Source organism: Nicotiana tabacum, chromosome 12 (genome assembly GCF_000715075.1).
Source record: "Nicotiana tabacum cultivar K326 chromosome 12, ASM71507v2, whole genome shotgun sequence".
Lineage (NCBI taxonomy): Eukaryota > Viridiplantae > Streptophyta > Magnoliopsida > Solanales > Solanaceae > Nicotiana > Nicotiana tabacum.
Genome location: NC_134091.1, coordinates 46,397,503 through 46,407,442, shown reverse-complemented (window position 1 = coordinate 46,407,442; position 9,940 = coordinate 46,397,503). Strand labels below are relative to the sequence as shown.

Below are 9,940 nucleotides of genomic sequence, written 5' to 3'. Positions count from 1 at the left end.
TAGATAGAAAATTTAACTATTAAGTTCTTAGATTGTTTTCAAAGGAAAGTTATTGGATACCTTTTTGCTGAAAATTTGGACACGAATCTTCTCCAATTCAAGCGTTATATCGCTAGTAAGAGAATGAAATCTACGAAATAAGCTACAATTATAAAGTTCTTCCATATTCTTGAAAGAATTTATTTTATCTAGGTAGCTTTAAAATGTATGTCTTATAGTTTAAATTTGTATAAGTTTAGTTATGAATTTATTAACAGTGTATTAGCTTTATTCAATATTTAACTAGTAAAATATGCATATCTTTTGAGATTTTAAATTTGAATAATTTTCATATCTTTTGTATGTAACATTAAAAAGGGAAAAATAATTGATTTTTCGATAAGTTTTATCTATAACAACCAAAAAATATTAAACGTCAAATGTTGTTATAGGTGTATAACAGTCATTCACTATAAAAATCAAAAAATATCAGAGCAAACGAAACTGTTATAGAGAGGGTTGACTCTCTCTATATATATATATATATTCTCTTGCTCATAACTTAGCGATGGTCTCTGTTTGTTTGGTAAATGATTTCTCTTGGAAAAGTATGTTTTCTAGTTGGGTTGTAACTTGTAAATAATGATGTACGTTCCTTTGATATCATGCCCTTAATAAATTAATAGAAGACTGGTTTCGGTGAAAGAAAAAAAGTCTTCTCCTTTAAATAAACATTTATAAAATTTTATCTTAATAGATAATCTTTTCACATAACATGAATTAAAATAATTGACAAATTTAGTAAAAGATTATTTTCGGTCATTTGAAATAAACTATTTCAATTCCATTATGTCATCGCAATTTTCTATTTTTCAGAATAATTGATTCAGCAAATAGGAGAGTTTTGATAATATGGAATGAACATGTTTAAGAGGCATATATGAAAAGAATATATGTGAATAGTCCAAAGTAGGAAATGCAACGTCCTAATTAGGAAGAGTTAGTATTGAATGGAATTGATATCCAATCTTAATTTAGAGATCGGGATTATTTGGAATATTTTTTTAAACCACTTTCTAACATTGAATCAAAATTTAACCACTTTCTATATTGAATCCAAATTTTTGTACTGCAAATACTTCCAGAAACAAATCAAATGCATTACACCAATGGCTGTTAGAGTGACAACAATTTGCTTTTCTCTTTTAGTTTCGATTACCATTCTTTCTAATGTGATCGAGAGCTACGAGTCTGGCAGAAGATCAAACGTTACAATTGCGGTATGATTTCTATAGGTTTGGTATATATGTTTGGACTTCTCAAAATTATAAAATTGTAAATGCAGTGAAAGGCCTATTTTTCTGTTTATGTGATGAAATTGATCTTTTGTAGACTATTCATGGACACTTTTATGATTGCGTAGACATCTACAAGCAACCAACTCTTCTGCATCCAACTTTGGACTCAAAAAGAATTAAGGTATAAGTTTTGGTATAGCATCTTTTCAAAGAATGGACCGCTTTATCATATCTTCTTACGTCTTTTAATTTATTTTTCGGTTGTGAAATGTGACAAAAGTATTGGCACTAATAGGGATATATTCCTCGAAAAAATTCATATTTCGATTTTGATTTTGTTTAGTACAATATGCAAAACAGATGATCATAGTGAAGGAGCTTGAAAGACAAAAGAAAGGAAAATCGGGCGGTTTCAAGGCAGAGGAATATTGGTTGAATAAGGAAGGATGTCCGATTGGAACTGTGCCTATACGCAGAATGAAAAAGAAACAACTCCAAAATGCAAGAGATGCCTCCTTAAGCTTGTCCAATGAATACTCGGGAAACAATTGGATTGATGTAAGCCTTGATTTAGAAAAAACTTTCCTTGATGTTATCCTATATAAAATAATTATTAAATCCTTTGAAACAATAAAAATTAAAAGAAAAAAAAATGACTTGCTCGAATTGAGACTATGAAAATTTAAAGGATTTGCATATTAACATAGCTAATTTAAGTGAGAATTATATGAGATTCTTTGGATTTAAAATTGCATAATTTATTGACAGATAAATAAAAACATTGTATTTAGTTTGCAGGAATTTACATACAAGCGTCTCCACCAATAGAAAGGTTTTTTGGGGTGTCAGCTTTTCTATGTTTATACAATCCTCAAGTAAGAGGAACTGGTCAATACAGTGCTGCATCCATGTCTCTTGAAACCGGGGCAGGACAAAAGTTCGAGCATATTCAAGTCGGGTGGATTGTAAGTTTCAAATCTTGTACTTTGCATTAGAGAAAGAAACTACTCAATCATCTATAGTAAGTTTTTGATAGTTTCCTGCTCACATTGAATCTTTTATGTTATTATGCTTTTCGGGTTCATTATCAAATACTCCATCAGTTTTATTTATGTCACATTATATTTTTATTAGTTTGTTTTTGCGGGGTGGGGATGGGTGGTGCAGAAAAAAATTTCTAAACTATTTTGTGCAACCAAACAGTTGAAAATGGGAAAACATTTTCTGGTCATACTAGAGGAAGCATGAATAACCATTTAGAGGCCCCTGGATTATTGCAAATCATCCTTCTCCATGGCATTTTGGGATAGTCTCCAAGTAACTTCAAGTACATTTTCTTTACAGAGAATGTGTGTAAAGATTGCAGATCTTTCTCAGTCATTCCCATCTCCTCTATATACTACTTTGCCTTGAACACCTTTTTGGATTATCCAACATGCATGCCTGCTTAGGATATGCATTCCAAACTACCCATCTCTCCTATAATATATATGAATCCATTGTTCCAAAGAGTATCCTTCTTTTTACTTGGGCTCTATAGAAGTTTACACAAGGCAGGGCAGCCTTGTTCAAGATGTGTAAATTCAATAAATTTAGACCCCCTAAAGCCTTAGGTACACATATCTTATCCCACCCAAACAATGCCTTTGTGATATCAGTTCCCCCTATCCATTAGAAGGTTCTACATAATCTTTCAATAAGTGAGGCAATTTTCTTTAGCAAGATGAAGAGCTGTGACCAATATATCTGTATTGAGAATAATACAGATTTCAATAGTTGTATCCTACCAACATAGGATAGGAATCTTGAAGTCTATGATGTAACTCTACCAAGCATCTTCTCCAGTAGTGGTTGGCACTCTCAAGTACCTTATGGGTAGATCACCTATGTTTATCCCAAGTATGGTCTGAATTTGCTCATGTACTCCGTGATTAACCCCCTCAGAAATAAATGGAGCATTTCTGTACATTAGCATGTAGCCCTAAAGCTTGAAAAACAACTGGACTGATTTAAGGTCTCCCCTGCTTAATAAAAGCAGGTCATCTGCAAAACTCAGCTGGATGATTTTCGTCTTTGCACATTTTGGGTGATATTTGAAGCTTGGTTCATTCTTCAAAGTCTTCAATAATCTGTTTAGATGATCCATCGCTAAAACAAAGAGAAAAGGTGATATGAGGTCACCTTCTCTCAAACTTTTCCTAGTAGCAACTGGAGGAGTAGGAACCTTACTGATTGCAATAGAATAGGATATAGAAGTGATACAACACATGATCTATTTAACAAACATGTCAGGGAAATGAAGGCCGACTAGGATTTCTTCCAAATACACTCATTCTAGTGAATCATAAGCCTTTTGTAAATCAACTTTCAACATACATCTAGGAGAAATACCCTTTATGTTATGACATTTAATAAGCTCATGGCTAAGAATGATATTATCAGACATAAGTCTACCAGGCACAAAGGCAGCTTGACTGCCATCAGTGAGTCCACTAATAACTTCACCAAGTCTACTAATAATGATTTTAGATATGATCTTATATATGACATTACAATAAGAAATTGGCTTGTATTCTTTAATGGAAGCAAGATGCTTGACCTTGGGAATTAAATTTACAAAGGTGCAGTTGATTGGTTTGGATATTGTTGCAATATTGAAGAATTTCATAACTGCCTCAGTTACATCATCTCCTACAATATTCTGATTTTCTTGAAAAAGAGGGCATTGTACCTATCATACCCTGGAGCCGTTTGGTCATCAATACCCTGTAGTGCCTCCCCCACCTCTATCTTTGTGACTGGTGCAATTAGATTCAGTTGTTTTCCGCTTAACACATTACCTCTTTGCATAATTTCATCACTAATACAAGGCAATTAACTAGCTGCTGAACCCAAAAGGTTCTTATAAAATTCAATGATTTCTTTTTCAATATCTGCAGAGTTCTGTAGTATTACACCCTCAGTGGTAGCAAAGTTTCTGATTTGATTTTGTGCAGATCTATTCTTCAGGCAAGCATGGAAAAAAATGTGTTTGACTCCCCTAATTGCAAAAACAGAATCATGGCTTTTTATTTAGCCACACTTTCTTCAATTAGACTCCATTTTTTCAGCTCCATCTTTAAGTATTTTTCCTCTTCAAACAAGTTACTATAATCATTCACCTGCCTTATTTTACTCTGCAATGCTACAAACTTTCCTTGCACATCCTTAACTTTATTAGCTATCTTAGGAATTCCGTTCTATTTAGCTTCTTTAACTCTCTCACCAATTTTAACTTCCTCCACGCCTTAGCCATAGGAGCAGAGTGTACATGTTTTTTCCAAGCATCCTTTACCATAGGCAGGAAATCTGAATGCTTAGCCAAGCAGTTTAAGAACTTAAAAGGCCTAGCTACCTTCCCAATCCTGTCACCAGTGAGATACACAAAGGATAGTGGTCCGAGAACATAGGGTCCAAGGCTAGCACTTCCACATTGTTTCAGTTTTGGATCCAAGCAGAGTTAACCAGTGCCCCCTCACATTTCATGTTGATAAAATTGTAACTTGTGGACTCCTCACATCCTCTTTGCTAATATGCCCATCTCTTTAACTCCACTAGTAAGTCACAGTTCCTTGTTTAGTTCTCCTGTTAGAGGATTGAATATATTAGCCACATCACGTGTATCATTTTTTCATGGATGTGCCTTGAATTGGCAGTTGCATCATTGGATTTCTGAGCCTGCACTTTGTCAGTTAACTGACTCAGATTCTGGTCTTGAGTCACTATTTTATCCACTAGGCCTTTTACCCATATTGCCTTAGTCCTCTTTGTTTAATTTGAACCTGCTTCCTCTGAGATAGTTTGACATGCATACCCTATTTGCAGACACTTAGCACAATACACAGGCTTCCAATCATATTTCACAGTGATAGGCAACTCACATGTGACATCCATCTCCACTCGTATTCTAGCATAAGAAATCCTATCAATATTTGTGGTACATTCATTAGCGTAAATTAATAGGACATCCCAGAACACTTCCAATACGACTCAAAGTGGAACTACCTCAACAATTCATTCTTCACAGATTTTTTGGGTTCCGGCAAAGGCGCAAGATAGTAGCTCACGTTGGAGGTTCTTCACAAAATTATGAGTTTGTCAGAATATTAAAACATGATTAAGACCATAAATTCAAAAATCATTATTTCGTATCAAATTAAACTAGTGCATGTAACATGATCTGAAGCAAAAGGAGTACTAATAGTTTAAGAAAGAAATCTACTCTAACATATTTTGTCCAACAAATCCGCTGCAGTTTGCGAGATTCGTGGTAGTTCACTTCAAAATGAAAGCAATATTTCAGTCATCTGCCCATTTCTTATCCTATTTTTCTCAAAAGATTATAGTTAAGTATGTCGTCTTTACGTTCATTTTTTCAGGTGCATCCAAAAATGAACGGTGACAACCGAACTCATTTGTATACCAAGTGGACAGTAAGTATAGTTTTTATTTATTTAATTCATTACTTGATTGAGAAATAATTTATAACCACAGAATTTCGAAAAAACAAAATAACTAACTAATACTTGAAATAGGCGGATGGCTATCACAAAACTGGCTGTTACAACACTCACTGTCCTGGATTTATTCAATTAAGTAGCGTAATACCTATAGATTATGTTTTTCCAAGGATCTCCGACATACAAACTAATTCCAAAGAAGAAGTACTTCTCAGTGTCTATCAGGTATTATGTTATACCATACACTTTCTATTATTGCATTATTTATTCTTACTATAGACTCCATCTTTTATGTAAAATGTTCTTTTCTTTTTTATATTTTTCATAAAAATGCTTTTTTACAAAGTCTTGCTAATGTGTTAATATTGGAATATACAACAAGTTCCCCCCTCCCCCAACCCCCACCCCACAAGTAAAAAAAAGAAAGAAAGGAAAACAGAGTGGCTTCACGTTCTCGTTAAACAAAATAAAAAAGAAACTAATGAGATGAACTAAATGAGAAATGTGTTATTTTGAACAATTTAGGAATAATAAATACTCCCTCCGGTCACTTTTATTTGGCACATTTTGGCTTTTCACGCCCCTTAAGAAATAATAAATGAAGTGCATAATTTACCATGTTACTCATATTAATTGATGCATATTTTATTGGATTTGAGAAAATGATTTGAAATGGTAATAAATACTGTGGGTAAAACAGGAAAAAATTTGTTGTCTTCTCTTGATATGCGTAAAGTGTCCAGTGAACATCTATTTTTAGTATACATGCCAAGTAAAAGTGATCGGAGAGAGTAAATTATTGGAAAAACTAGTGGTATCTCGAAAGGTAATGTCTATCTTGGTTTGGAAAATCTTTTCTCTTTGAAGTGTTATTTACATCTACTTATTATTTAGTAAATTATTTTATATTTAACAGAGTCAAACTAACCGTTATCTAGCCGTTGGTGCAACGCCTATATAAATATGGTCTTTGGAGAGCTAAAGACATATTTTCTAAAATAACTTTCTGAATCTTTTTGTTCCTCCTATATGCATGTTGGGTTTCTTTAACATCTAGCTTTTAAGATTTGTCTTCTTTTTTGCTCTGTCGTTATGAGTTTATATAGTGGAAATACTATATGTTAGGTATTAATGCAAGTTTAATTTCATTTTTTCCCTCAAGAATTCAATTCCTGCCGTCATATGCTGCCAATTGTAAAGAAGACATCTGTTTTTGAGAAAAAGTTAAGGAAACCAAATAAATGATCTCAACGGACAGCAAAACTATAGTTCGACATTGCAACAATATCGTTTTATGACATCATTCATGAAATTTTAGATGAGTATGTACAGTACTACTTAATGTTGCCAATATTTTCATCTTAATTATTTAGCTAACATTTCTCACACCCCCACCCACCAACCGAAAAAAGAAGAAGAAAAAAGGTACTATTCATAACATGATTTCACAAACTTATCTCTGTCTTTCCTGGATCTCTTTTATTGTTTACATAACATTTCTTTTCCAAAACTCAAATTCTTAGTCGTTATAGGTGCAAATAATTTTTCTTAAAATATTAAAGTGACTCTAATTTCAGCTGTTCTCTATAATTGAATTCCTATGCTATGTTTGTCATATGTTTGAATTTATTCCACTCAGTTATTTGTAAAAGGATAACAACTCAAACAATATGATTTCATAATATCGTATTTATGATCAAAGAGCTTTTTAATCTTTGTATCATTTATAAACTTTTAGATAAGGAGGTTGCGCACTGGATTATGCTAATTAACGGTATTATGATTTTCTCAGACACAATATTTGGATTATCATCTTGTAATGCCGATGTTGGAGGAGGAGATAGGAATGTGGCCATATGAAATATTCGACAGTTTGAGTGCAAAGGGAGCGGACACAGTACGATACGGAGGGCAGGTGTACACACCAGCAGGTCAAGATCTTAGCCCTGCCATGGGAAATGGTCAATTTGAGGAAGGGCATTGGCAGCTAACTTGTTATATGCGCAAAGTCTTGTATGACATAGAAGTAGATGGCAACAGACAACAAGTTCCACCAGATGATTCCAAGGTTCAAACTCAAGAATCAAGGTGTTTTTATGAAGGAAATCAACATAATGACAATGATGGCTACTGGGACTATAACTTCTTATTTGGAGGTGCAGGTGGAGGAGAACATAGTTAATTTTGTCAGTACTAGAAAAAGGGGCAAAAGGATAAAAGAAAAACATCAGTACCTAGCAATGTCCTCTCTGTTGCACTTCTATTTTTGCTTGAATTAAAAAAAAGGCTTTATTTCAGCTCTGTTTTCTAAAGTAATTTGAGGGAGGGTAAAGAAAATTGAACTTCCAAGAAGGTCTCGAATTAACTAGACAACCAATGCAACTACTCACTATAAAGATATCAGGATTACGCACTACAAGAAATTGGGCCTTTAGCGAGGGAAAATTTGGTCATTAAACGTCCAATTCTGGTCGTTATAAGTTGATAACAACCGGAAAATATTCTGTCGTCACCGGTCGTTAAAAATCCCGACGTTAAAAGTTAACGACCGGTTTACATTCCAATCGTTAAAGATTCTTTAGTGACGACATAATTTTCGGTCGTTATACATACTTTTTGGCGACAGGATTTTCGCCTCGCTAATATGTTATCCGGTCCTAAGTCTTTAATGACAATAAGTAAGTCAATTCGAGTGCTTTAACGACTAATATTCCCGTCGTTAATTGTATAATTACTTTTAATATCCAATATTCTCATCGTTAATAGTCATTTATCTATTTGAGAAACCTGTCGTTAAAGAGTTTTAATGACCACATTTTTCTTCGCTAATATGAAAATGTAATAAATATAATTAAGAAAATTTAAATTACATGAATAGTAATAATTATTTATATGCATTCATACACGCTCAACAACATTGGAAAATAAACCAAATACTTGATATCTTGTTAATACAAAGAACTAAAGCATAATTATTAACAATTCCTAAAAAGAGAAAAAGTAAAATTGCAGCATATATATGTACATAAGACAGTGTCTTTAAACCATCGTTGACGAACCAAAACCTCTTATACTTCAACTTGCTCTACACTTTCTTTAAGAATAGGTTCTTCGGACTTCAAATTTTTGATCTGATAAAATAACAAATTTATGCCAGTTTAGTAACAAAGAATAAACAACTAATATCAGATCCATTAAAGGCTACACTAATGGCTAAAAATGAGAAAGTGAAAAAATACAAATATAATATGACATAACAGTAGATAATATTGTAGCACGAATACGACACATTAAATTTCCTATATCTGTAGATGATGATCATAAGACGACTAAATGATAGTTCTACACCACCCAATCTTGTCGCACAAAACCATGCACAACGAGCGTGACTTTTGGGAAGCAAATCTCATTAGGGTGGGTGTTCGGTACTTCGATTCGTTATTTAAGAACTTCAGGAATAATGTAATAGAAGCAAGAGCTATTCTTGTGGGACTGGAAAGGTATTCTACTAATGGATTACATCATGTGATCGTTGAATCAGATTCAATGATGATCACTGGCATGATAAATGGGAAGGTTAATGTTACTTGGCAGGTAATCTGGGTGCCAGTCATATTCTTGGAAAATAAAGGTTAATAATAAGACATGATTTCTACTAATTTTGCATCTTTGAGAGAAACTATGTTGGGAGGAGACTAAAAGGCAGATAGTCCAATTGGAAGAAAAGTCCTATCCTTAAGCTAACCTATCATGGACTTTGAACAAATGCCATGCAGCTAATTGAGGTAAAAGCAGAACAAAAGTGAAAGTTGTCCACTACTGTTTTCAAATAAGCAGCTCAAAAAGAGTTAAATTGATCTGTCCAATCCCTCATCTAAAAGAAGCTATGAATTCAATATGTCCAAGGTTGGTAGTAGAGGTAGATTTAAAGAAGAGGCCATGGGAGCAAAATCCACCTCTTCACAACCGGTCGCACCCGGAGATACCTCCAGTAGCGGAAGTACGAGTTGGGGAGGTGTTCAGAGTTGAGATGGTGGATTTTAGTGGAGGCGGCGTAATACAAGAAACATTGTCGAGGACATTAAGTGTGCTGATCATTCTGTTGTGAGTTTCTAATAACACTCAATTATGTCATTGTTTTACTTCCCCTTTAGAACTAGTAGT

At 33.7% G+C, this 9,940-nt stretch overlaps 1 protein-coding gene across 1 annotated transcript; it reads left to right on the top strand.

Moving 5' to 3' along the window:
* Positions 1-1,148: 1,148 nt before the first annotated feature.
* LOC107783714 (protein neprosin) lies at positions 1,149-8,073 on the top strand. Its single transcript, XM_016604731.2, has 7 exons — positions 1,149-1,259; positions 1,372-1,458; positions 1,638-1,835; positions 2,069-2,242; positions 5,696-5,749; positions 5,852-6,001; positions 7,569-8,073. Exons 1-7 carry the CDS (start codon positions 1,149-1,151, stop codon positions 7,956-7,958), a joined length of 1,164 nt encoding a protein of 387 aa, XP_016460217.1. The 3' UTR covers positions 7,959-8,073.
* Positions 8,074-9,940: the final 1,867 nt, after the last annotated feature.

Coding starts and splice junctions, on each gene's coding strand:
- LOC107783714 (XM_016604731.2), top strand. CDS start 1,149: ATGGCTGTTAGAGTGACAACAATTTGCTTTTCTCTTTTAGTTTCGATT. Junction 1,260..1,371: donor GATCAAACGTTACAATTGCG/GTATGATTTCTA, acceptor GATCTTTTGTAG/ACTATTCATGGACACTTTTA. Junction 5,750..5,851: donor ATTTGTATACCAAGTGGACA/GTAAGTATAGTT, acceptor TACTTGAAATAG/GCGGATGGCTATCACAAAAC.